Source organism: Osmerus eperlanus, chromosome 14, assembly GCF_963692335.1.
Source record: "Osmerus eperlanus chromosome 14, fOsmEpe2.1, whole genome shotgun sequence".
Lineage (NCBI taxonomy): Eukaryota > Metazoa > Chordata > Actinopteri > Osmeriformes > Osmeridae > Osmerus > Osmerus eperlanus.
Window position 1 is genome coordinate 4854555 of NC_085031.1, and position 27372 is coordinate 4881926.

Consider the following 27372-nt stretch of genomic DNA (forward strand, 5'->3'; position numbering starts at 1 on the left):
TATTGACCCAAAATGTTTTATGTGAATGGCAAAAGATTGTTACTGCCACAGGGCAGCTATGCCACGACACCAACCTCGAAACTGCACTAATGACAGATCTATAATGACATATTATAGACTAGATCCGAACCCATCTACTCCCCTTGTATATGTGTTTCAACTGAGACTGTAGCCATGATGATGAGGTGAGTCAGCACCAGGCCTCACTAGTTTACCTCAGTGGGAACCTCAGGTAACTCAGTGGGAACCTCGGTGGGAACCTCAGGTACCTCAGTGGGAACCTCAGGTACCTCAGTGGGAACCTCAGGTACCTCAGTGGGAACCTCAGGTACCTCAGTGGGAACCTCAGGTACCTCAGTGGGAACCTCAGTGGGAACCTCAGGTACCTCAGGTACCTCAGGAACTGGGCTCACAGGATTCGCTGCTAGCTGGTACCAGCTGAGAGATGAGTGGCCTGCTCTTTATGTTCGGGTCTGTGTTCTACTCGTAACAGCACAGACACGTGAACTTGGACTCTACGTTGACCAGAGAGAGGTGATGCAGTGCACACCCGGCTTGAGTGGCTGGAAAACCAAGAGAAAAATGTGTTTGGAGGGCACAGGAGCTTGGGCATCAGTCTGGCTGAACTTTGACCAGTGAAATGACGTTACTCACCGATGCTGAACAAATAGGAATAGAGTAGGTGCGGTTGACCTCTACACAGCTATTTCAGACCGGAAGAGGCTCTGATATGAGTGATTTCAGGCTGTCCATGTTTGTTTCATTTTTAGTTCAAGGATAAACTGTCAAACCGGAAAGATGCTGCATCACCAGTTAGGATACAGGGATAGAGGGTAAAGACTAAATAGTGTTCGAAAATATGTCGTTTTGAACCTACAGAATACTAGCAAGCAAGCGAAATTTAGGTGTGACCACCCATTAAGACTTGGCCTCCTTTCCACTCTCCTCCATTCCTTCCTCTCTCTATTACTGTAAGGCAACACACCATCTGACTTCTTGAACACACACCTGCACACCCACACTGTGTCTTAGTTCAGACGCAGGTTACTAATTAGAATGTATGACATTAAAGTACATACAGTCAGGCTAAAACAGTAGTTGGAATCCCTTAAGAGTTACTGGGGGAGTTTGTTTCATTAAAGGGTAATCCCCTTCCAGGAAGAAGGATCAGCGATGTCTCTGAGGTGGGGAACTGAAGAACACCCGATATTACGAGAGCCAGAGAGGAGAGCAGAGGAGTGGAGAGTAAAGGACAGGAGAGGGGAAGAGAGGAGGGGAGGGGAGAGGAGAGGAAAGGAGAGGAGGGAGAGGAGGGGAGAGGAGGGGAGAGGAGAGGAGGGAGAACAGAGGAGAGGATGGGAGAGGAGAGGAAAGGAGGGGAGAGGAAAGGAGAGGAAAGGAGGGGAGAGGAGAGGAAAGGAGGGAGAACCGAGGAGAGGAGAGGAGAGGAGAGGAGGGGAGGGCAGAGGAAAGGAGGGGAGGAGAGGAGAGGAGAGGAGAGGAGAGGAGGAGAGGAGGAGAGGAGGGGAGAGGAGAGGAGAGGAGAGGAGAGGAGGAGAGGAGGAGAGGAGGGGAGAGGAGAGGAGGGGAGAGGGGAGGAGGGGAGAGGGGAGAGGGGAGGAGAGGGTGAGACTTTAGACATTAGACTACAATTTCAATGACTTGAAAGTCTAGAGCAGCATTTCAAGTTATTGAAATGCTCCATTTCCTCCTCCAACATCTATGGCCACACAAAATGGACCACTATACATCATGGAAAACGAAACTCCTTTGACTCCTCACTGCTAATGAATGAAGCACTTTTCCACTTCTTCCGTACAAGACTCCAAACATTCAGATAGAACTGACTGTAATAGATACTGGAATGCCCCATGGCCCAATGTTCACTTATAAGATGTAGAGAAATTCATTTCCTGGAACGTATTGCATTAGATTTTATGGAAACTTCCAAACGCAACAGGTTTTAAAAGGTTACTTCTCACCCACCATATGGACAGCCAAGAGCTACATCTGATTAAATGATAGAAATAGAATAAAAGTATCTACAATGAACAGCAGGTACTGTTAGAGCTGGGATTGGTGAAAGAAAAAATTGGTTTGACATGGTAACCCAAACCTCAAATGAAAGATTATGAAGTTTGTAAAAAAAAAAAAAGTAGGGGGGGGGGGGGGAGAGAGAGACCACAGATGTCGTCAAGAGGAGTGCGTTTATTCCTGAGGTTATAGGGCCTCTACGCAGCAGAGTGAAGACCAGAGGGCCACATGAACATTGGGTTTCAGCCCACACGCCCTGCACACAGCTCACAAGCCTGACAACTTGTGGAGTTTCTACACATAAACAGCACACACACACTCTCTCTCACTCCCTCTCTCACACACTCATCGGCCTTGCACGCACACACACTCTCTCTCACTCCCTCTCTCACACACTCATCGGCCTTGCACGCACACACACTCTCTCACGAGAGCAGATGTGCGGACACACTCTCTCTCCCCCTCACACAAACACAAATACACACCACAGTGCCTCCATCAAGTTGATTAAAACGACCAATGAAAGTAAGAGAATCTTTAATCAGATGGTCCATTGATTTCCACCACAGTCGCCCTCCTTTAACAGACAGACTACCTCCAGCATCCTGCAGTCAGAGTTAATAGTCTAAATAAGTTATTTGGGCTTTGATCTGAGCCTGCCTGTCTGCAAAGAGATAGAGTGAGAGTTGTATGTGTAGATGTGTGAGAGAGAGGGAGAGAGAGAAAGAGTTTGTGCTTGTGTGTGGTTGGGGGAGGAAAGGAGTGGGTGGGTGGGTGGGTGGGTGGGTGTTCCTTGGGTTCCTCTGTAGATAGGTAGTTCAGTGAGTAGAGGCATTCATTAGCAACCCTGAGCACTGAACCACCCACATACAGTTTACCGACCCCACAACCTCACATTAACAAGCACAGCAGGCGGTGTGTGAGTGTATTTGTGTGTTTGTGAATGTGTGTGTGTGTGTGAGTGTGTGGAGGTGTGAGGAGGGAGTCACAGGCTTTCCCTTCCCTCCATTCCATTTTGGAAAATCCCAACACCTTGACGGCCGTTTGAGGTGGCGGTGGGTGTCCTGAGGACTCGCTGTGCACAGAGCATGGATTCTTACCTGACCCCAGGGAACACTGCCCCCACTTGGAGACTGGGGATGAGGGGGGGGGGGGGAGGAGGGAGGAAAGGGAGGGGTGAAGAGGGATAGGTAGGAGGGGTGACAAGGGAGATGGGGTGAGGAGGGTGATAGGGAAGATGGGGAGGGGGAGAACGGGTGAGGAGGGTGACAGGGATGAGGGGGGTGATGGGGTTTAGGGGGTGAGGAGGTTGAGGAGGGAGATCTGCCATTGGCTTTTGTTTAGACAAAGAAGACTGGCCAATCTCCTCCCAGCTCTCACCCACTGAGGGTTCTTCAAAAGCTACAGCAGCCCCACCACTCTCCAGACCAGGAGGACTCCTGTGGGGCTCACACACTTAATAATTCTCTGCCCTGGCATCGTCCCCATGACTTCATGTTAGTATTCCTATTTCAAATACTGCTAGGACCGCAGGACAGGAGGCCGGCCACGCCAGTACAATGTTCCTGAGTTGCTGACAGTCTCCCTAGGTGGCTGCTCTCTCTCTCCTCCGCCTCTCCTCCACTCCGCATACTCCATTAGTGGAAAGTATGTAAGCCCAACAGTGCCAAATAAGAGTCAAATGTAAACTAGAGAGCTAAGAGCACATTTGTCTTGATATCATCCCCAGCTAGGCCACTCTGGTTTTACCATCTATTTCTGGGTGACTGCTGCTTCTGATCTGCTGCTTTCCTAACTGACTGACTGACTGACCAGCTTTATGAACCGTACTCTTCCTGGGGGGCACTTGAGTCTGGCTGGCTGGAGGGTTAATCTTATCACATCAAATGGGAAGTAGCTGCCATAACATGCTATTGACCTTGAGGCCTTCATAGAGACCCTGTGGTGTCAAGATTGGAGGCTGGCAGGCTGGATGGAAGCTGGCTGGTTGGTTTGCTGGCTGGCTGGTGGGCTGGCTGGCTAACTTAAGATTGGCAGAATGGCTAGTTTGTTGATTGTCTGTCTGTCTGGCTAGTAGTTGACTGGTTGATTAGTTGTTTGCTGACTAACTGGAGGCTGGCTGGTCAAAACGGGGGCTAGAGAGCGTGCTGTGTCAAGGCCACAACCCAGAGGCGTTGATCCAGATTAATCCAGATTGATCCCGGGGAGTGATCCGCGAGCACTACCGGCGGCATGCCAGACAGATTGTTGGGATAATTGGTGTTTGGCCAGGAGGTACAGGCTGGTAAGGCTGGGGCTCTGAACAGCCTGGTCTGATGGGGAGAGACAAGCAGAAGGAACAGGCTTTACCCCCACACGCTGGAGCTAAGCCAGGAGAGGAGGGGATCAAAGATGTTCTGGATGACTGGCAGAAGAGCTAAATATCTAGAATTGTGTTTTTTTCTTTCGCAGTTCTTGTTCTATAGAAGATGGGGAAGGGAATGATTTGCAGCATATACTTGACTTAGAATTCAAATAGAAGGAGATAGAAAGGTGTTGTTCGACTGTATTGCAGTGACAGTTGCTTAGAAGAGAACAGGCTCCTATGTAGTAGGTTTAAGGCTGCTGTATTTCAAACATACAGGTAGCCGATGTTATCAGACAGCCTCAATGCTCCTGCTTGACCAGTCAGGAACCCTCTGTCCATTTTGCTTTAATACTTTTCTTCACCCTTCTTTTATTAACTCAGTTTCTGTATGATTGAAATCTAATTACACATATGCTATTGTATGCGTGCTTGTTGCTAAGTTCAGCACGTTGTGCTTTTCAATAGCATCCCTGTGCATTCACGATGCCTGTGTAAGCGGGTGAATAAAAAAGGGAAGCGTGCAGTCTACAAGCTCCATCTATTGGTGGAGGATGGTTAACAAATATTTTCTCTGGTAGTAAACTATTAAATAACTTTTTCGTTGCTTTAACACTCAACGTATTGCATTAGTGCATTGTATTGAGCAAAAAAGCGTACTCTTTAGTAGTTTGTTACTACTAGCCTACTTTTCTAACCATACAATTGTGAAACGCAGTTACTTAACCATGGGGCCTTTTATTTTGAAATTCCAGGAGGTTTAAATTGACGCAAGTTTGACGCCAAAACAAAGAGCATCATGGCTGCCTCCATTGGAAGTTTGCTTGCAGAAATTTCAGATCTTGAAAATCCTATTGAAGAATTGGAAGTTCTGAAAACTGCACTTTTAGCCATCCCGTTGAACGCCCTCAGTGACACAGTCCGTGGACAGCGGCTAGATGTTATATTTTCTCTTTTGAACACAAATGACAGGTCTGTGAATCTGTAATGCTAGTGCTGACTCAAGCTAGCTACACTCTTTACAAGCTAATTAGCCATTTTACTACAGGGTGCTGACTAGGTTGTCTCCAGATAGTTGGCTGTCTTAGTTCTTGCTCTGCATTTTTCTAGTTAGCTAAATGCATGTCCAGCGTATTGGCTAATGAGCTTATGTTTTCTTCCTTATTTACCTGCTTTGATCCACAGTTAATGCTTACCAAGTCTGAAAGCTAACGAGTAGCTAGTTTACTTAGCAGGATAACAGACTTTTAATTAACGCCCTCGTGATTTAGATTTATGTATTAACAAATTATCAAAACAAAGTTAACTAGACTACCAGGTTGCTAGGTATCTACAGTACTGCAAAAAGCATGAGCTAGATGGCTGAAAGGAACAAGGTCCAGCAAGGACCATTTATGAATGCTACAACAAAGGGGACATGTGCGACCACAGTCGACTGCGAGTGCGAGCGTGTTTTGCTGTTTCAGATGGGCTTGCTGGATTAGCGAATCTCTGACGCTTGGTATTTTTCCTCAGTGTGCAGATTGAGCTGTGTGTGGACATCCTGGGTCGTGTCCTGCAGGCCCTCAGCCCCGTCCACCTCGTCCAGAACTGCCGAGATGAACTCAAGAGCGGCTTGACCCACTCAGACGATTCCGTCAAGATACTAGCCCTGACACAGGTAGGCTGGAAGTGTAGAATACATTGAGCCTAAAGCAATACATCCGCATAATCATCGCTTTTAGCATATGATAAGTGTGATGAATTAAGGCTTTCACACTCGTCCTGTAGATAAGCCGTATTGTGAAGCACCCTGAGGCAGTCACAGAGGTCCTGAACAACCATGACCTTCTGCGAGGGGTCATCCACTGCATCGAGGCGGAGAAGATTTCTGTGGGCAAAGAGGTTAGAAGGGCGATGATATTGAGTATTTAGATACTCTACATGATTAAGACGGTGTTATAAAAGTGTTCATATTTTCAATCCCACAGGCGATCAAAGCCCTCACGCCTCTCAGTGAATCCAAACCCGGCCTAGACGCACTTTTCCGCAGTGACCTCTTCAAAGAACTGAAGGATGTGATGGCCACCAGTGACATCGTCAGATACAGAATCTACGAGGTGCGTTCAATACCATACGGAACCATACAAGTATATAAGTGCATAGTGCACATGGCTGTGTTGATATATGAATTATATATATAATATGTAGGTCAGTTCATGAGGAGATTGTCCAATCATCTTTACTGCAGCAATTTACCTGCAGCCAAACGGAAGGGTTAGCAAAGAAAAAGACAAATTTGAGAACAACTTCCTTGGCATGACTTCTGTAAATTACTGCAACTTATATTTTATTTTATTGTATAGTTTATGTTAATTATAATTCCACTTAGTATTGCTAGTTATGTACCCTTAGTATAGTTAGTCCTCATATTTAAATTTTAGATTCCTATAGGTTTAATGTTTGCACCTTCCTGCCAAAGCAAATTCCTTGTCTGTGCAAACTTTCATGGCGAATAAAACCCATTCTGATTCTGATGACCTCTCCTGTCCCTCCTATCCTTGGTGGTGTAGCTGGTAGTGGACCTCTCCTCGGTGTCGGCCATCTCTCTGGGGTACTGTGCCAACAGTGGCTTCCTCTCCCAGCTGCTGGGAGAGCTGACTGGGGATGATGTACTGGTCAGGTGAGGACTGAAACTCACCGTCTCTTAAAAAAAAAAAATGCTATCTCTTTCCTTAGTATCTTCCTTATTAAGTAGCTTCCATCTTGTTCCAGGGTGACAGCCATTGAGATGGCGACCTCACTTGCCCACAGTCAACATGGCCGCCAGTACCTGGCACAGCAGGGCATCATGGACAAGATCTCCAACATGATTATAGGGGCTGACTCGGACCCCTTCTCCAGCTTCTACCTGCCTGGTGAGTGGTACAGTGTAAAGGAATATCGAAAGAATCAATCTATACAGACCTCTCCCTAAACTCTCGGCAGATCTGCATGTGTGAAACAGCTTCTTTTTTTTTTACGTATGCGTCCATGTGTGTTAAGTCCTGTGATCTCTGACCGTCCTCCCGCCCGTCCCTCTCCCCCAGGCTTGGTGAAGTTCTTTGGGAACCTGGCCATCATGGACAGCCCTCAGCAGGTGTGTGAGAGCTACCCTGCCTTCCAGAACAAGGTGTTTGAGATGGCCCTGGACCCCGACCCCGTCATGACCGGCGTGGCCCTGGACACGCTGGGCGTCCTGGGCTCCACTGTGGAGGGAAAGCAAGTCCTCGGGAAGACGGGTATGTGTGTTTTTACTCTCTTGGAGAAGTAATACTTGGAACAGAATTGTAACAGTTGAGCTATTCTCTGGTGGTAAAAACATAGTGAGTGTGTGTGTGTGTGTGTGTGTATGTGTATTCCCAGGTGAGAAGTTCAAGTCTGTGCTGTTGAGGATGAGTCAGCTGGCCAGCAGCGGAGCTACAGAACTGAGAGTGCGCTGTCTGGAGGCCATCTCCACCCTTCTCACTCTGCAGGTGTGTGTGTTCTTCCGGCAGTTGGCGTGCGTGTCTGAATTTGCATCATTCATGCCTCTTCGCCAGCAGTGATGCGACACCTGTTATTTGAATGTGTGTGTGTTTTGCAGACCGAGCAGCAGACCGAGGACCTGCTGCTCCTGACCGAGTCCTGGTTCCGTCTGCTGTCGGACCAGCCCATCGACATGATCCGTAACATCAGCACCCAGCCCTTCCCTGAACTGCACTGTGGAGCCCTCCGCATCTTCACTGTGAGTTGGGGGAGAGAGAGAGAGAGAGAGAGAGAGAGAGAGAGAGAGAGAGAGAGAGAGAGGGGAGGGGGGCTAGGAGTAGGAAATGGATAGTTGAGAATGGCGGGGTGTGTGTGGGGGGGGGGGGGGATGGACAGAAGGGTGACCGAGAGATCGACAGGAGACTGGTACTGAAAGCCTAATCCACTTCGCCCACTCATCTCTGTCTGGACATGTTATACGGCACTTCTAGACCCTGACCCAAGTGTTGTCGGGGGAGTCAGGTGGCTGAGCGGTGAGGGAATCGGGCTAGTAATCTGAAGGTTGCCAGTTCGATTCCCGGTCATGCCAACTGATGTTGTGTCCTTGGGCAAGGCACTTCACCCTACTTGCCTCGGGGGAATGTCCCTGTACTTACTGTAAGTCGCTCTGGATAAGAGCGTCTGCTAAATGTAAATGTTGTCGGTATGCGTTTCTTTCCCCCCCAGGCCATCGCCCACCAGCCGTGGGGTCAGAAGATGATGCTCAGCTCCCCGGGCTTCATGGAGTACGTCGTCGACCGTGCCGCAGGCCCCACCAAGGAGGCCAAGGACGCCAAGTTCGAGCTGGTGGGGGCTCTGGTGGGCTCCTCGACGGCGGCCACCATCTTGGGTAGCCAACACTACCTCCGTCTGAAGACCTACCTCAGAGAGGGACCTTACTACGTCACGGCCATTTCCATTGTGGACACTGAAGGAGCCGAGTGAGGTCACACGTGCAGCCAATGTAGAACTCTGTACTCCGAACTACCCAGGACCAACGGTGTTTAGAAATCTTTTGTCTGCGCAATCCCATCCTGACCTTATTGGCTTGACTAATGAATTTCCTGTTTTTGTATTTGCTATGTTTTGTCATTACAAGTAAATAAGTTGTTTCATTGTCATCTGTCTTTTATTTCTATGTCTTGTGTTTGAGTGCCATGGACTACCCCTCCCCCCACACAAGCACGCGCGCACACACACACACTGTCAGCAAGCTACAGAACCTCAGAAATCCAAGGCTGGCATTTCTAACCTATAATCTGAATTCTCTTAACGTGTCTGGTCGTTAATGAATCTTTTAGTCTGGGGTTTAGGACAGGAAGGTCGGCGTCATTACTTACATGAGTTGCGGAGTGTGGAGACATTCGTTCAGACCGATGAGTAATGTCTCCTAGAATAGATATCAGACGATGGCTGGAGAAGCCTGGCTGTAATGGAGAACCAATAGCGTGTGACCAGACCTCCTCTGACCTGTAGACAGACCACTTAATCTAAATTCACACTTGCCCAACGAGAACTTTTTGGATGTGTTGTCAGAGATGCGCGGTAGAGGAAGGCCTACCTTCTCTTGCTACGTGCGCCCACAGTCACACACATTCGGACATATATGCAGTCCATTTGTGATCTAATAGCTGGAGGACTCTTCAGAGGCATGTTTCTCTTGGCTGTACCCAAGCAGAGAGAGCACTCAGGGAGGGGGGGCAGGAGGCCCAGAGGCCCCCCAGGAGAAATGTGATCTGTCAACTTCAGGTGATGGACGCTGGCTGTCTGTGTATCTCTTTGTGATTTCTGTGTTTGTGTGTCAGAAGGAGCGGGGCTGAGGATGATGTGTGTGTGTACCAGGCCTGTCTAAGGCAGAGTGTGTGAGGAGGAGCAGGGCAGCAGAGAAGATCCAGTTCTCCAGAGGCAGGAACCTGAGAGAGAGACCCAGGGTCAACTACACTGAGCAGGAGGAGCCCAAAGATGACCACTACCTCTAAGATAGATACCGGTAATTAAAAACTGTTCATTAGGTTATGAGAACAATCCCACTTTCCTCCACATTTAAACAAAGTAATAATTATTAAAGCTGTCTCTCCGCCACTTCCCAGAAATGCTGTTATGCTTTAATACTGTAATATTCTAAAGGAAAGGGGGTGTTGGTACTGGACCTCAGGGACCCATGTTCTAACTGCAGAACGGATACAGAGCAGGGATCTGGTCCAGAGGTCAGGAGGTTCTGGTGCTGGCCCAGAAAACACAAAGCAATGCAAGAACCCACAGAGCAAAGAAGGCTTTATTAGATTTGATATAATCACTCTCAGCCACGTCCCTTTTACAGAGCAGAATGTATAGTTCTATGTGGTCCCTTTATGATGTAACTGTGTGAGACGCCAGTGGGGGGAGCCGCACTCAACACAACAGTGAAACTTGATACTAGGAAGGCTTCGTTCCTCTCTTCAGCAGTCTGGTTCCACTGGTCACTCCTGCCTTCTAGAATTATCTACTGTCTGTTTGTCTGGCCCACAGCCATGAGTCTGCTCCAGTCAGCGTTCCACGTCACTCACCTTGCCTGACAAGAACGACGACACACAAAACGTTCTCCACATGGACTCACACATAAACACAGCACAACTGTGGGCACGAGGCCTTAGAACGGACACATTCACTTTGTGTGCGCATATATTCCCACACACACCCCAAAAATGACTTAAAAGCCATTAGAGTTGTTGACCACCTGCCGCTGGGAGCTCGAGGACAGTTTGTCCAGGTAGGTGAGGGCCTTGCAGGCCACCAGGCCGTAGTAGGTCTCCAGGAGGGAGCAACCATCGTCCTCCTGCCCCACACCTCCCCACACCCGCCCCAGCTCCTCCGCCCCCACCCCTGCCGAGCTGAACAGCCAACGGTAGCAGCAGGCGTTGTAGCGGACGTGCTTGTCCCCCGAGAACCTGGCGCTGTGGACGGGCACCACTCCAGCCTTCTGGGCGCACAGGCCCACGAACACGTCGGACGGTACCGGGGAGCGGACGATGGAAGAGGCCACGTACACCTTCCTGACCACGTCCTGGGAGAGGACGAAGGCGGCGCCCGAGCAGTAGTCGGGGAGGTAACGTCTGGGGTAGAGGGCAGGGGGTAGGTAGCTGGGGCTGGAGGGGTCTCGGTCCGGGGGGTCTCTGTGGATCACCCTCCCCAGGTACAAGTCCTCGGGGTGCCTGCGCAGCCCCAGCAAGTACCCACCAACGGCGGGCAGGTTGACGAACACGGCCTCCTCAGCCAGGAGCAGAAAGCGGGCCATGGGGCAGAACGCCATGACCCAGCGCAGCACCAGGACGGTCCGCTCAGTTTGGCTGCGCAAGGAGTAGGTCATGGTCACGTGACCCTGGACCAGGTCACCGTGGCGACCCGACTCCTTCAGGACGGCCTCCTGGTCGGCCGACGAGGGGGAGGAGCCTAGGAAGAACAGCGTCCGCACGGGGAAACCCTGTACGTGTGATAGGTTGGCCCAGGTGGCTCGCACCGCATCCCGCTGGCTGACGTTGTCGGGGTAACTGAAGACAAACGTGAGGAGGAAGAGGTCGGAGTTGAGGCAGGCGTTGGGGTTGCTGATGGGGTAAGACTGGGACACGTTGTCCTGGGAGCTGCTCAGGTCCAGTTTCCTGGCCCGCTCTCTGATGTCCAGAACCATGCTGTCGGTGTATACACCCGGGGTGGGTTGGAGGAGGTACTCCTCAACAAAGTCTGCCCCAAACAGCAGAGCGTGGAACAGCACAACGTTGAAGAGCAGGAAACACCACTGGTGGGTCTGCAGCCTACACAGAGAGAACTGGAGAGGAGGGGATGGGGGGAGGAGGAGGAGGAGAGAGAAAAAAAAAGAAAAACAAATGGGTGTCAGAACAAGAGAAAGGTTATCAGAAAGACACGCGAAAACCTAAACTAAAAAACTACGATTCCGTTTCAAAAACTGAACAAGAACGATCTTACAATCATACAAGGTATACAGGATTTCAGACACTCTGGGACAGACCGAGGACAGAGTCAAGCCATTCCTAATGCTACAGGGGACCACAACAGCTAGCTTACCTGCATGATGTCTCCAAACCACCTGCTCCTGTGCTCCTGAACCTGCTGTGTGGCTCTTCACGGCTGACCAGAAGCACTGGAACGCTCCGGCCAGAGAACACACAGATGCCTCTGTGGCCACGTCAACAACCGCAGCAGGCTGGCACAACGCTCCCACCTCCAGGTAACTGACCCCCCCAGGTAACTGTATCCACCTCTCTCACCCAGCTCAGGTAGCGTTCTCAAGGAGAGCGTCCTCCATCATGCATACTTTAATGACGAGCAGAGGGCCTCATCACTCATCACAGAGGGACATCCCAGGCAAGGAAACAAGCATGTCGACAAGCTGACCGTCTCTTACTTTGGGACATACCGTCGCCATGAGGCTTCATGTAGGAAGAGCACAGGTATTCCATACAGATTTTTTTTGCAAGGGTATATTGAGAATGAATCCCTGTGTCCTCCTGTGAAGGGCCCCCGAGCTATCTGTGCTGTTTGTCTTTCAAAAGGGAACACACTAACTCACCCTCAGCTTGTCAGCGCCTGCATACACACATGCAGACTCACAGAAGTACACACACACGTTCTGTGTTGCAAACTGATTCCACAAGTTGACGAATCATCCCTGCTACATTGTGTGTGTGTAGTTGTGTGTGTGGAACACAAAAGGCATTCACTGAATGTACCTGAATACTTCTCTTGGTTTGTCTGCTTGGGGCTTCTGGAGATGGCAGACATTCACTGGATGCATCTGAGTGTGTGGGTGACACGTGTGTGTGTATGTCTGTGTGTGTGTGCGTGTGGGTGTACTGAAAAAGCACATGTCCATAACCTCCTCTACCAGAGGTCAGAAGAGCTCTGCAATGAGACGTCTGAGCACTCCTGTACCAAAAGAACACACACACACACACACACAGCACACACACAGCACAAAGAAACACAGCACTAAGGGGTACAGTAGAAGACAGCCCACAAAGGACCACTGGAAATTAGTCGAACCCTCAGGATTAACATCACCATGCCCTCAAAGGCGTAAGTACAGATACCAGCTTCTATTTTCCATTCTAACTGATTTATTTCTGAACTAAGCATTTCTGACATTTTTGCTTTCAATATTTGTGACTGCTCATAATTTGGTCGTCTTCACGCGCTTTAGAAGGCATTCAATCTTTGGTAGAGGATGATGATGACGTTTTTTCATTTGGAATATTGGAAGAGGTTGGTCGAAGTTGAGGATTTTCTGCAGAACGGTCTGCCGTTACCTTGACTGATTTCAAATGCATGTTTGGTATGGAGATTGAATTCCTGTTCGGTTCACAAAAGTTTGTTGGCACCTTGTTTACTGACTCACTGTTCTAAAATTCCGTCCTCTTCCTGCCGTATAGAACTGAAAGCTTTTATGCGCCGTTTTCTGGTTTAAGCGTTCAGAAGAAGCTGTCTATTGTGTCGCGGGAGACTCGAACCGGGAATGGGCGCGAGGGGTGGAAGCACCAGGCTTCGCAGTGACACCTGCACGATGGTCGGGGATGTTAGTGACTCGAGAGGGATTTGTTGTTCTCTGCTGTCCATGAGGGTGCGTCTCCCTCCACCGTCACTATAGTGATACGAGGACATAATGAGTTAACCCCTACACAGCTTTAACTCACTATGTCCCTGTATCCCCTAGTGTCCTCTATCTCCAGGGTCTGTTCGACTCCCTGTCCTGCTCTAATCTCATTGCTACTTCCTCCGTTCTGTTAATGAGTGATCATTACTGTAGGATAGGTAACTATCAATTATTAATAACTCAGGGCGCAGATGAGCTATAGGGGACTCCATGCTTTCTCTGTCATGTGAACATCGTACAAGTTCATCTTCCTACAAAGACAAACACCCACACACACACACACCCACACACACACACAGGTGTTGTGTTTCCTCTGGTATGTGGTGACTGTCTCTCTGTCTCTCTCAATATATCCCCCTCGAGCTTCATGATGTGCTTGTCCTTCACCAAAGGTGGCCTGCATGCCTGTGTGTGTGTGTGTGTGTGTGTCAGTGTCAGTGTCAGAATGTGCATCTTTCTATCCCCTTCTGCTCCTGTCGTTTTTTCTCCCGGAGGGATCTTGTCATCAGGCATGTCAGTTGTGTTTCTACCTCTCCCAGGCAGAAACAGCAGTCGAAGGCATTGAGAGTGGGATGACAGCAGTGTGTGTGTGTCTGTGTGTGGGGGGGGGTAGAAACCCTATAAATTAGCTTGAAAAGTGGAGAGGACGTTTCCAGATCGAGTTTCCAGTCTGTCTCTGGGAACCAGATAGGATGAAGATTCCAACAGCATGCTAAACTGTGACTAACACTGGAAACGTTTGGTAACACCGATACTAATAAAGGATGTCGCTATTAAAAACTCACTAACACTATATTTGGAGAGTCAATATGTGGATGATCTGTCTATGATGTTCAAATGGCAAATGACTATCCACAAAGCCTACCTTTAAGCCTAAACCTAAGTCCAGCCAGAGGTTGAGTATCAGCTAAGCTGTAGTTGACATCCTGTTAATCGTTTCTTAATGGTATGACCATCTGCAGTCAGCCTGAAGGGGACTCTCCAAATAAAGTGTAACAACAGATTAACTCTATTCACCCCGATCTTCTACTCTGCTGAAACCGACCACTCACTCCCATCTCTTAGTTTATACCAAATGCATGCAGGCTCCTTTTGGAGCGGATTCCTCTCCACATCTCATCACATCCCAGGACTGGCTGAAACGGCTGGTATTTAACATGAGCTATGTCCAACATGTACTCAGTAAACTGTAGATGATGATAAGACAGAGGAGCATATTACAATCAGTTAGTATCCAACTGATAACAATGTTGATTCAAACCGAGAGAGTCTTCAAGGTGGATCCTTGGTCTGCATGTTCTGTGGGTTCTCTGTGTATTCTGCTAAGCCATGACTAAACACTCTCTCTCACCTGGTTCACTGTGGGGTTTGTGTGGTCTCTTTCATTACCTTGGAAACCTGAGAAATGCTGCAAATTAGGTTTGTGTGCTATTGACTAGTTCCGTAAAAATTCAGCAGTCCTTGTGGGTGTGTGGATGTGTGTGTGTTAGTGAGTGTGTGTGTGGATGTGTGTGTTTGTGAGTGTGTGGATGTGTGTGTGTTTGTGAGTGTGTGGATGTGTGTGTTTGTGAGTGTGTGGATGTGTGTGTTTGTGTATCCTCCACATCTTCACATCAGATTTGCAGATTTTACAGAAAACTGAAACCTAGAATTCAAATCTCTCTCCTCCCTCTCTCTCTCTTCTCTCTCACTTCCTGGCCAGTTGCCTGTAGATCTCTTGTCATCTGGAAATGCACACAGAGGAGATCAGCTCTGTTCACTAGCCTGTGAAAATTCACGCGCAGATATACTGAGCGTGAGTCAGAATAGAGGGACTAGGCCTCTGAGGCTGGACACACACACACACCCATACACACACACACACCCATACACACACGCACACACACCCACACACACACACACACACACACATACACGCACGCACACACACACAAACACCCACACACACACGCACACACACCCACACACACACACACACCCATACACACACACACACCCACACACACACGCACACACACCCACACACACACACACACACATACAGACACACACACGCACACACCCACACACACACACACCCATACACACACACACACACTGAATTACAGAATATGTAGCAGACGTGTTCGCGGTTTTAAAGAGAAACATGGCAATATGCAAAGCAGACACGTTTGCAGTTAGAGAGGGAACTTGATCCAATTCTGAGACTCTAAAGGTCTCGAGAACACATTGTCAGTGTCTGCTGCTTGTGACTCACCAGATCTGGCCATGTGAAACAACGTTCTGTATAAGGACTCAAGAACATTGATACCAACATGGGTATTCGACAGGGTGTGTTTGTAAGGAATGTGTCTGCGGAATGTGTGTGTTGTGTGTGTGTGTGTCTGGAGAGGGTGTGTAGCATGTATGACGGATGTGTATGGGAGTGTGTTGCAAGGAATTTGTGTGGGGTTCCGAGGTGCGTGCGATGGGTGGGGTGTAGACCTAAGGCTCTTGGGCCCTCAGTGTCTTTGAGTCCGGACTGAAGGAGGATGGGGGTGTACAATGAGCAAGGGTAAATCCTACTAACACAACTCTTTCAGAATGCCTGTCTTATCTCGGATCATCTTTTATGAAACGATCCATTTTTTGTGTTATACTTTTAAGCAACAGTTGACTGAAAACATGTTCCACTATCACCATCCAGTATTACATGCATTTTTGTGTTCTGTTTGTGTTGACAGTCTACATAGCTTACGCTTGAGCTGGCACATGAATATTGTATTGTTTCGTTCTTTCATATTTTACAGAGCACTGGTCTATTGTCTTCTCCATTACAGCGAGGGTCTGGGAGAGTCAGAAGCGTTGGCCATGCCGCCGAAAAGCGGACAAGATTCCGGAGGCATTGCCACGGCTCGCCGTGGTCGACCCAGCGCCAACGGGCCGCTCGCCAACCGACAGAAACTCAGTAGACTCCCGTCCATCCCTTCCGCCCAAGCCTCCGACATGGTTTACGTAGGTCAGTCCCTCCACACCCTGGGGGGTGATGACACTTCCTGGTTACCTACAAGGCTTGTATAAAGAAGGACACTTCAAAGAGATAACTATGCATGGGATTCTCTCCTAAGAACACCCACACTGGGAGCCAGCCTGAGCAGCGGCTGTAGAGTGTCACTGTGCTCTGACCATCAGAGAGTCTGACTTCTCTCATTCTGGGTTCTTTATATCATCTTTAGTTTTGGCATTCATTGCTTTTGATAATCTGTTGGGTGTCATCTGTGTGTGTGTTAGGCTTATCGAGTTGTGTGGTTCAAGGGAGGACTCTCTCACCACAAGCTGTATGTTGGTGACAGCAGAGCAAACAGGGTCCCTGTAAAAATGCCTGCAGACTTTATTGGAAAAGGGACATGACATGCAGGCAGCAGACGGCTGTCACTGTCTCCAACTTCACATGACAAAGCAGCTGTGAAAACACTATCCTGTGTGTGTGTGTGTGTGCGTGCGCGTGCGTATGTGGTGTGTTTTCGATGTACTTATGCGTATGTGGTGGGTGTTCAATGTGTGCGTGTGTTGGATGTGTGTGTGTGTGTGTGCATGTGTGTATGTACGTGTGTGTGTGTGTCAGTGGGTGGCTGGAGCAGAGACGATCCCTCCTGCCCAGTGGAGCAGTTCTGCACCCAGCACAACGAGTGGAAGATGTCCGCCCCCATGATCCGTCACCGTGGCGACACTGGAGTGTGCTCACTGGGGGGGCTCATCTACACCGTGGGGGGGTACGATGACGTCACCTGCATGAGCAGCGTGGAAAGGTGAGAGTTCACGGAACTAATTATGACCATTCAAATTCCATAGTAGAACACTGGCGTGAACTTTTACCCTATTCATCAGAAGTCATGTGACTCAGCACCTGCTTCCAAATGGGTTGAAATCCTAAATTCTGATGACGTCAGGGAGACCCAGAATAGCCACACAAGAGTCCAGGTCAGACAGACTAGGTCATGTCCTAGATCTAGATCATCTGCTCCAGAAGGTCAGGTCCAAAGCCATGTTGTCTAGGAGTGATGGACCACTTCTGATGACGGCTGCATGCTGTTCACTCTCTTCTTTACTCACCCCCCCCCCCCTTCTTCTTTCACCACTCTCTCTGTCTCTCTCTCTCTCTTTCCTCTCTTACCTTGAAAAACAAAAGTATATTTTTTCACTTAGATAACACCACAGAGATACTCACCAATTCAACGACGACTGCGTGACAAAACATACACAGAGGGCCTGATGATAACACAAGGGACAATAGCAGGGTGTGTGAACACAGGAGGTGCAGGGAGCCAGGAGAGAGACAAGACCAGGACCGGAAACGCACACAAGGAGGCACACATCACTAGGGCCAGGGAAAACCAGGAAAAAAACAAAACACAAAAGGGCACGGCCGTGGCCGTTTCATTCTACCACTTTCTCAAGGTGAGAAAGTAAGGTAGCAGACATCTCCCCAGTGCCGGCTGATGACACCCAGGGACAGGCAGCTAACCCATCCAAACTGTGAGCAGAGGAACCGTCTGTGCTCAGTAGTCCAACACAGAGAGTCACAAGGACGGCTCGTTCTGGGTTTGGCGTGCCAGACGGGATCAGTTTTACTAGTCTGTTAGTGTGAGTGTGCACTATGTACGTGTGTGTGTGTACTGTGTATATGTACACTGTGCTTGTGAATTTGTGTGTATGTGTGAGTGTGTCTACTGTTTATGTGGGTGTTTATATGGGTGTGTGTCTACTGTTGGTGTTTATGTGTGTGTGTGTGAATGCTGCTTCAATCCTGCGAGGTATCTTGTGTGATCAAATTGCCTCCATCTAAAACAGCAGAGTATTTATTTGTTCTGGCCGTCAGATGGCCGTGTCCTTGATCTGCAGAGGAAGAGCTGTCCTCAACGGCTCTCCTTTTCAATATAACATTTCTGTAGATAATTCATTTAGACATTTACATTTAGTCATTTAGCAGACGCTCTTATCCAGAGCGACTTACAGTAAGTACGGGGACATTCCCCCGAGGCAAGTAGGGTGAAGTGCCTTGCCCAAGGACACAACGTCAGTTGGCATGACCAGGAATCGAACTGGCAACCTTCGGATTACTAGCCCGATTCCCTCACCGCTCAGCCAACTGACTTCCTTAATTCCTTAATAATTCATGTATCTAACCCATGTCTTAATCCCTCAGATATTCTGTATTGGAGGAGAAAAAGAAGGAAGAAAGAAATGAGAAAGAGAGAGAGACCGGAAGGGGGGTGGGGGGGGGCTACTCTACCTAAATCAATGAATGACACATCACACAGTGACGCACGCAATGTTACCTAAGCAGCAGTACAGTCAGGTCTCCATGGTAAAAACTTCAGCTGAACTCCTTATCAAACACGATATTGCCATACAGAAGCCTAAACATTCGTAACACCTCAGTATCTAAAACAAACAAATTCAACGAACTCAGAGAGCTCTTCAAAGACAGCTGTAGAGCTTTTGACAGTTACAATCACATTTTTCCTATCACCCCCCCTCCATGCTTCCCATGAATCATCTCTAATTCACACTGCCAGGCCCAATACCTCCTTAACTCCACCCCTCCCTGCTGCCCCCTCAGGTACGACCCAGAGACCAACACCTGGAGCGGAGATGTGGCCCCCCTCAGTGCCCCCCGCAGAAGAGTGTGTCTGCTGGAGATGGACAGCTGTCTGATCGCCCTGGGGGGCCACGACGGGGTCGCCTGCGTCAACACTGTGGAGAGGTACACACACGTACACACTCACACATGCGCACAACACAGCACAGTTACACACATAAACACACAGACACACGCACATCACACTCACCAGGACAAACGCGTCTGAATCGGTTTCTCCTGGGTTCAGGTACAACCCGAAGAGGAACGCCTGGACCAAGCTTCCCCCGATGTCCCGTCGCAGGGCCGGGGCAGCCGCCGCGGTGCTGGGGGGCTGCCTCTACGTGGTGGGGGGCACGGATGGACAGATGCCCTTGGACTCAGGTACACACCCAGGTTCCACTGGACACTCAGCAGATCTGGGGACAGCATACCGTTTTGTGCGGACATGAGGTGATCAAATTAAGTTTGGTGTGAGGAATTTTCAGGTGTTGTTTACGTTGCATTAGTGACTATCACGCCCGCAGAGAAAATAACATACATTTTGAAGGGGTTAGTACAGTAGTCCAAGTATTCCAGTAAACGTGGCTTCAAGTTCTGCAGTCTTGCTCCAGGCACGTTTAACTACAGGCTATTGGGGAAGGTAAAGTTGTGTGAATACTGACATTAGTGGGACCCTGGGACATGAACTTGTGATGTGTCCTGTGGAGACCCCTGAGGACCAGGTCAGAAAGAGCAGGGGTCACCAGTGATGTCACTGCTGGGGTGCCAAACGGCTGTAAGCTTATGCCACGTTTTACACACACATCTGACACTATCGTCACAATTCACAGAAGTGCACACACACACACACACAGGCACACACGCACACACAGCAGATGGCGTCTGCAGTGTTAAGGCCTCGTCGCAGACTGCTCTGAGGTATGTGGGGCTTGTGGCCAGTTGGCTCTGGGCTTTCTATTTCTGTGACGGAGGTCAGAGTCTACAGGGCCCGTCACTCACTCTCAACGCACTTCATTCATCTGTCAGCCACCAGCCTGTGGGAGGAATGACTGGAGCAATAGGGGGGGAAGAATGGAAGGGGAAGGAATAAAAGCAGGGAGAGACTGAACATCATTGGCCCCTGAGCTCCAAATGCGTGTTATTATACTGCTGACTGCATGTGAGGGAGAAAATTGGTACCAATCTACGTGGTCAGAACGTCCTGTTACACTGGGCAGAGAAACAATAGACTTTGAATGGTCTTCGTTCTTAACATTTGACTTCCTGCCTTTTTCATGACTGCAGCTATACCTGTCCTCTGGAACAGTGTCAGCTGAGATGGCAGGCCCTTAGACTAATGAGGATCCATCCTACACTAACACAACCCCTGACCCTTGACCCCCCCACAGTGGAGCGCTACAGCCCGTTGGATGGCTGCTGGGCCATGTGCCCGCCCATGCTGACGGCAAGAGAGAACCCGGGCTGTGCCGTGTTCCTGGACCGCCTGTACGTGGCCGGGGGGCGGGACGAGCTGCTGCTGGAGCTCAGCACTGTGGAGAAGTTTGACCCGGAAGCGCACCGCTGGACCCCGGTCCGACCAATGAGGAGCAAGAGGCACCAGGTGGGAGGTTTCTGCAGGTTTCGATACTTTTTGAAATCCATCAAATGCTGCATTGATCCACAACCGAACCAATCCGCTGTTCCCTCATGTCTGTGTGTGTCTCTGTGTGCTAGGTCTCCTTGATGGTGTTTAATGGGATGCTGTTGTGTCTCTGTGTGCTAGGTCTCCTTGATGGTGTTTAATGGGATGCTGTTGTGTCTCTGTGTGCTAGGTCTCCTTGATGGTGTTTAATGGGATGCTGTTGTGTCTCTGTGTGCTAGGTCTCCTTGATGGTGTTTAATGGGATGCTGTTGTGTCTCTGTGTGCTAGGTCTCCTTGATGGTGTTTAATGGGATGCTGTTGGCTGTAGGTGGAACTGACGGAGTTACAGACCTCAAAACCATGGAGGCTTATGAGCATGAGACCAATTCATGGAGGTGAGTCACACACACACACACATACGTGTACGTGGCACAAAATCTCTTCTTTCGTTCATTTCATTTCATTCTGTGCTACATGTTAACTCTCTACTCCAGTTAACCATATGTCCAGATGATGTTCTCTACTCTGTTTTCACAGACACTTTGGCAGCATGAAGTCCAAGCACCCTGGTGGTCATATTGCTCTGGTCAAACCCTTTTAGAATGTTCTACTTCCTGATTGCTGTTTACTCCATGTTAATGCCGGAATATATCAATATAAATTGTATATACTGTCAACAAATAAACAAGGACACTGTTGATATGAACCTGAATAAACATATGCTATTGTTATGCAGCCACATGTAGAGAATGAGATGTATTTTATCTCTGTGTTTGTGTATACCCGCTTGCCCTGAAATAATTTTCAATGCTAGGAGCTAAATGTTTATGGGCGTAGGAATAGCCAGCAGAGGGCGCTAGTATCCCTAATTCTTCCAAGACGCGCTTCATGTTGCTGTCTTTCTTGCTGTCATAAAGTGTAGTAAGCTATCGTCCTTACCACAACCAAACCTTCAGTGCCCGACATTTGTGAGGTTCGAAGTCAGTCGTATCTGTTATCTGCGAGAAGTTCCACTCAAAACAACTTGTCACATTAATGACAACAATCTTGTCACATTAATGAACAAGAGAGTATGGAACACCTCAACATTTGATCCATGTGGTTGTAGCGCTGGTTGGCTGATAGTTGTCACTTGTGTGCGCGCCTGCACCACAATAATTAAAGACCGCAGGGTTGTACCACTACAGTACACATCCACCTATCTACCTACCTACCTACCTGAGAAGATGCGCAGAGGAAGCTGATACGACCACCTTGAGAGAGAGGTTGCTCAAGGGGTTACCTCCACCTCAGACCAGCCTCCGATGCCATTAACCCAGGACAACGACTCTCAAGAGGGGAACTTTACAGCAACAGACCCCCCGTCAGACGGCACTGCCGGAGCTCCGGCCAAAATGTGCAGCGAATGTTACACCAACCAGACGTTTGTGTACGATGATGGGACTGCGCACGACCACACGCCCAGGTAAAGAAAAACTATCACTTACTATAATAATGTTACTTCAAATGACAATGAATGCTACAAATACTAAATGTGACTGATTGGCATTTTAATTGAAAAAAGTTGCAGTTTAATTTTATCGAGTTATCCGCCGATATTTTTTGAACCGTGAACTATTTTCTCCATGCACATTCAGTCTACATTTGTAGTTGAGTTGAGATGAAATAGAAGATTTAGAAGAATATAATAGAAGATTCGCAGCATATAGACTGCGCCTGTGAGCACAGGTATATAACTGTATGACTTTCTGTAGGATGAAAATATAACCTCAGAATTATCAAATTTGCCTCTAAAAGTGTAACATCATCTCCACCCAGTGTGTGTGTATGTGTTCGTGTATGTGCATGCATATAGGAGTGTTTGCCAGCACGTATGTGTAAGTGTGTACAGTATTGATGCATACAGTAGGTGCATTCATGTGTGTGTACGTGTGTGTTCACACAGGGTTTTCACTGAGTGCCTAGATATTTTACTGTGTGTGTGTGTGTGTGTAGCTCCAGTTTCTGCTATGTTTAACTAATATGGGGTGAGAAAGCTGAATAGATATCTATGGGTGTTTCTGCTAGCTCAACGATCATGCTAGACAGACCTCCATGTTAGTACATGAATAATAATTGGAGCAGTTAGTATATTTATGTAACGTGTCATGAACTCCCAGGCATTATGGGGCCTGCCTCTCTCTCTGTTTGCTCCTCTTTCTCCATCCCCATAGCTATAAGCTGAGGAACCCATTCATTAGCGAGGTCAGTGCTTTGTCAAACTCTGCCAGCCAGAAGCAGCCAGACTGGGGACAGTCATCAGAGTGACTCATCTGAACCAGCCAGCTAGTCAACCAGGCTGCAAGAGACAGCCTTCGAACTGCAGGGGGAATACTCCAGTAATTAATTAACGTCCATATGAAATCCCGGTTTGTTGATTTCCTCTCTGGCTCAGTTTGAGCATTCTGAGCTCATCAGATAATGATTAGCCAATTAGCATGGCATACCTATCAAAAGATAATTGGATAGGGGATTTTTGAGGCCCTAACCAGATGCCAATCATAGGGATTAGTCGGAGAAAAGCATCAAAACCACGGAACTCTAATAGGGATGTATTAAAGACCGGTCATAGATACACTCATAGCTCTGAGATTGGGAGGCATCGGAGCACTCTCAGAAGTGATTGGGGAGGTCCAGGTCTTGAATCATATTAGCAATCTCATCCAGACTGTGACTTCATCCTTCCTCCTTAAGCCTCAGAGCAGGAACAATAGCAGCTACTGAGCCTCTTGACCATAACAGGGGTCATATGAAGTGGTTAGTTGGGCTCTGCATGTTTAGAAAGATGCCCAACAAAGTGAGAAGCATCAGACTCTTAGTTCCAAAATCTCTACTGACGTTTGTTTTAAAATTGATATTTCAGAATATTTACAGTGTGGTAGGTATTTACGTGTGGACTATGAGGTAAGTCAACCAATGGTTGTTCTTAATTGTTTTACTTATGTGCATTTATCCTTCTTTCACTGTAAACACTGGGTTTCTGCCCCCCCCCCCCCCCCCCCCACACACACCACCTCTGGGAGGCAGGCATGACCCCAGCACAGCACACACACTGTTCCCATGGCGACAGGTAACTCCTTCCCCCCATCCCCTCTTCCTTACTTTCATCCGTACCTACCTAACGCATGCCAAGTGTCACTCAAAGACTCCACGATGTGGAAGGGGCTCCACACCTCAGTTCATACAGTAGGATAGGAAGAGGCAGCATTCACCCTTATCGACTGATCCAGGGTCAGATCTCTCTCGTTTACCTCATACTAAAGACATGGAGTGCAGATGTCAATCTGACCCCAGGTCCCCCGATAGGGGTAACTTCCTCAGCATGTTAAGAGCTGTCAGAGCTCAGTGCGAGACATGGAATCAATGAAATGTATTACATTTTCCGGTGTTATTACATTTTCTGGGGAATTAATACATTATTTGTTGCTTCAACAGCAGCATTCCCATACAGTACTAACGCACTGCTGATTGGATATCAACCTCTTGTACTGTTGGTTTTCTTCTTCTTCTTCTTCTGCATTGGATGGAGGGACAAAGCTCCTGAAACTGCATGACCAGGTCCTCCAAGCATGTACTTAGGCAACACACTTGTTCCTGTATGTGAACTATGCAGTATTGTATGCATGAGTCAACATGAGGCATACAGGATACTGCACCTTCAGACACACTAACTGCATTGTCTAGGACCATCTGCACTAGGGTTGATAATACTGGCATGGGCTGATGCTGAATGAGTGGGGTCTGTTGTTAGTATAACGGATGAAACATACCCTGACCAGAGCCACTCGATGATGCGGGACGCCGCAAACGCTCGTCCCAGTCGGGGGACAGATGTGACGGAATAGACCGTTACACTCTGTCTCCCCCTCCCTTCCCCTTTTCTCCTCCCTCCTTCCTTCCTACCATCAACCCCCCCCTTCCTCATCCACCCTCCCTCCGCTCAGTCCAAGCGGCTCCCTTTGCCTTCCTTCCTCAACACAACCCTCCTTTCTGTTGTCTGACTCTGCGTCTGCCTCTCTCTCTTTTGCCCCCCTCCCCCGCCCGCCCCTCCCCACAAAGCTCCTCTCCGGAGCCCCCCCGGACCAGCAGCAGCTCCAGCGGGGTCCTCTTGGACATCTCTGCCCTTAAGACGGAGGCGGAGACCGAGGTGCCCCCCCTGCAGCCACGCTTCCGCTTCCGAGACCTGCTGCTGGGAGACCTGAGCTCCCACAACGACGACAGGTAGGAGGGAGCGGGGAGGAGGTGCCGGAGAAGCTTCGAGAGTTGCGTAAGCAAAGCGGTAGGAGGTGCAGAGGGAGAACGAGGGCTTTCTGTACGAGGAGGTCAGGGAGCAAGAGCAAAGCAGGCGAGGTACAAAAGGCAGACTTCGAGAGGAGGTGCACGAAGGTGTAGGCAAGAAGGCTTTGGAGGAAGGACTGCAACATGATAGGAGGGCGGGGAGGTGCAGGCTATGAACTGTGCTGCTGGGTGAGGAATGGTAGGCGCTGTCCATGGTGCTGAAGTGTCTCAGAGTCTCCTCATGCTGTAGGCTCAGATGTCAGCTGACACTGTCAGTTCTAGAGAGGAAGGAAAGGCGTCCACTACGATGTTCTTGCAAACCTAACTAAAAAGTAACTATTATCTATGTTCATTTGCAAGGTTTGCACCATGCCAGAGGACAAACCTTGCCTTTGCCATAGTAAGACGATCAAACACTGTTTTGATAGAAGCTAGGAAAGCGCAAGTAAAATAACGCAAGTGAAAAGAGAGAGCGAGAGGGAGGTGCAGAGGCTGCACAATGAAGGGGTTTGTTTTTCTTCTTCTTCTGAGTGGCACTTAGAGGTTCTGCTGTTAGAACTAACCACAGGAGGTGACAGTGGAGCCACTGTTTCTGTCTTTCAACGATAAGTCTGTGGTCGGGCAGCTAATCCCAGTTAGCAGTGAGAAGTGGATCAATATGCCCCCCATCCCCCCGTCCCCCCGTCCCCCCGCCGTCACACTGCTAGGTGGGTGGTTCCCCGATCTCACACAATCTTTTCCCCTGAATTCCTATAAAATGTATCTCTCCGCGTTTGGTACTGACAGACCATTTCAGAATCACTTATAAATACACTCTATGGTGTTTATGTCTTTATGTCACTATGTAGTCCTTTCAACTCTCTGGAAAGATTACATTTACATTGAGTCATTTAGCAGATGCTCTTATCCAGAGCGACTTACAGTAAGTACAGAGAGATCCGTAGAACCGTTTCTTACCCAGCAGTGTATACAGAATACTTATATATTTCTATTCAGTTGTAGAATTATTAATATTAATATTATTGTATTAGATGAACAGTATTTATTTAACAGTCAGGGTTGATAAAGTAGAAACAAATTTGGTAACGCACGGGTTTACGGTGAACCTTTTCTTTGAAGTCGTGTTTTTTTCTCTATGAAGTCTGTATTTTTTCTGTAGCCTCTAGAGTCTAGACTGACTGTGCAACGTAGTCTTAACCTGTTTCATAATGCATGTGATAAACTTGTTGTGGGATTATTTGAATTGCCTAGTACCACTTCCTTTTCTCTGCCTGTGTGAACTTCACTGCTGCTGAAGGTAGATACTGTATAAAGGACTGTGTGTGTGTGTGTGTGTGTGTGAGAGAGAGAGAGAGGCAGATGGAGAGAGAGAGTGAGAGAGAGAGAGAGAGAGAGAGAGAGAGAGAGAGAGAGAGAGAGAGAGAGAGAGAGAGAGAGAGAGAGAGAGAGAGAGAGATAGAGAGAGAGAGAGAGAGAGAGAGAGAGAGAGAGAGAGAGAGAGAGATGGGTGTGCGTGTGTGTGTGTGTGTGTGTGTGTGTGTGTGTGTGTGTGTGTGTGCATGCATGTGTGTGTCTGGCAGGGTTAATTACGGAGCGTTTCTCGGGGTCTCTCGTCTCTGTCTCCTCCGCAGCTTTGTAAATGTCACCGGCCACATCTGCCTTATTCACTCACATCCATCAAAGCTATTACGGTGGGTCCGACACACAAAAGCCCACGTCAAACCTACAGATAACAACTCACCTCTCTCTCTCATTTCTCTCTCTTTCTGCTCTATGTCTCTCTCTCTCTCTCTCTCGCAATCTCTCTCACTCTCTCTCGCAATCTCTCTCACTCTCTCTCACAGTCACACACATACTCTCACTTCCTTTCCCATTTCCCTCTCTCACTCTCTCTCACAGTCACACACATAATCTCACTTCCTTTCCCATTTCCCTCTCTCATTCTCTCTCCGGCTGTGTCTCTCTACCAGTCATTATTTATGTTTTTTTCTCTCTCTTTTTTTTTTCTCTTCTCTCTCTCTGTGCCTGACTGGGTGGGCATGACAAACGTCCAGCACTAAAGATGGGGACCCAGGTGGCATTAGCAGTTAACCTTCCTGTCCCTATCTCCAGTTTGAACCTTTATGTATTTTCTCCTTCTGGCCGTCCCTCCATTGTTGACCAAGCTGAAAGCTGTTTACTGTGCACCGTCTTTAAAATGGTAGTGATGACAACGCAGCTGTCTGGCAAGGGTGGACAGACTTACAGTATATATCACTTTGTGT

At 48.5% G+C, this 27372-nt stretch overlaps 4 protein-coding genes across 8 annotated transcripts in view; 3 read left to right on the plus strand and 1 right to left on the minus strand.

Moving 5' to 3' along the window:
- notch1a (notch receptor 1a) overlaps nucleotides 1-27372 on the minus strand; it is a 145446-nt gene that overhangs the window by 42729 nt on the left and 75345 nt on the right. The gene's annotated exons all lie outside the window — the stretch shown is intronic.
- On the plus strand, nucleotides 5151-9024 carry psmd5 (proteasome 26S subunit, non-ATPase 5). Its single transcript, XM_062477457.1, has 10 exons — nucleotides 5151-5350; nucleotides 5894-6038; nucleotides 6149-6262; nucleotides 6349-6477; nucleotides 6931-7040; nucleotides 7133-7275; nucleotides 7447-7638; nucleotides 7763-7872; nucleotides 7983-8123; nucleotides 8591-9024. Exons 1-10 carry the CDS (start codon nucleotides 5178-5180, stop codon nucleotides 8846-8848), a joined length of 1515 nt encoding a protein of 504 aa, XP_062333441.1. The 5' UTR covers nucleotides 5151-5177; the 3' UTR covers nucleotides 8849-9024.
- Nucleotides 12794-21534, plus strand: si:ch73-29c22.1 (kelch-like protein diablo). 4 transcript variants are annotated; one of them, XM_062477471.1, is made up of 8 exons: nucleotides 12794-12973; nucleotides 16337-16545; nucleotides 17152-17335; nucleotides 19150-19293; nucleotides 19418-19551; nucleotides 20559-20770; nucleotides 21080-21186; nucleotides 21329-21534. In XM_062477471.1, exons 1-8 carry the CDS (start codon nucleotides 12960-12962, stop codon nucleotides 21390-21392), a joined length of 1068 nt encoding a protein of 355 aa, XP_062333455.1. In that variant the 5' UTR covers nucleotides 12794-12959; the 3' UTR covers nucleotides 21393-21534. The 4 variants fall into 4 exon arrangements, with proteins under 4 accessions (XP_062333455.1, XP_062333457.1, XP_062333456.1 ...); XM_062477473.1 differs by having other exon boundaries at nucleotides 12796-12973; nucleotides 16367-16545; XM_062477472.1 differs by lacking the exon at nucleotides 12794-12973 and adding an exon at nucleotides 15954-16101 and having other exon boundaries at nucleotides 16367-16545.
- kcnt1a (potassium sodium-activated channel subfamily T member 1a) overlaps nucleotides 21895-27372 on the plus strand; it is a 26062-nt gene continuing 20584 nt past the window's right edge. For both annotated transcript variants that reach the window (XM_062477426.1, XM_062477427.1), the window contains exons 1-2: nucleotides 21895-22256; nucleotides 24890-25051. In XM_062477426.1, coding sequence (XP_062333410.1) covers nucleotides 22096-22256; nucleotides 24890-25051 — 323 coding nt within the window. In that variant the 5' untranslated portion in view covers nucleotides 21895-22095. The remainder of the gene's footprint in view (nucleotides 22257-24889; nucleotides 25052-27372) is intronic.

What these genes read in the sequence shown, in the direction of transcription:
- psmd5 (XM_062477457.1), top strand. Translation starts at nt 5,178, where the DNA reads ATGGCTGCCTCCATTGGAAGTTTGCTTGCAGAAATTTCAGATCTTGAA. An exon ending in CCACCCTTCTCACTCTGCAG is followed by an intron (nt 7,873 to 7,982) that starts GTGTGTGTGTTC and finishes TGTGTTTTGCAG; the next exon opens with ACCGAGCAGCAGACCGAGGA. An exon ending in GAGCCCTCCGCATCTTCACT is followed by an intron (nt 8,124 to 8,590) that starts GTGAGTTGGGGG and finishes TTTCCCCCCCAG; the next exon opens with GCCATCGCCCACCAGCCGTG.
- si:ch73-29c22.1 (XM_062477470.1), top strand. Translation starts at nt 16,079, where the DNA reads ATGGGGGTGTACAATGAGCAAGG. An exon ending in TGCGTCAACACTGTGGAGAG is followed by an intron (nt 19,294 to 19,417) that starts GTACACACACGT and finishes TCCTGGGTTCAG; the next exon opens with GTACAACCCGAAGAGGAACG. An exon ending in CATGAGACCAATTCATGGAG is followed by an intron (nt 21,187 to 21,328) that starts GTGAGTCACACA and finishes CTGTTTTCACAG; the next exon opens with ACACTTTGGCAGCATGAAGT.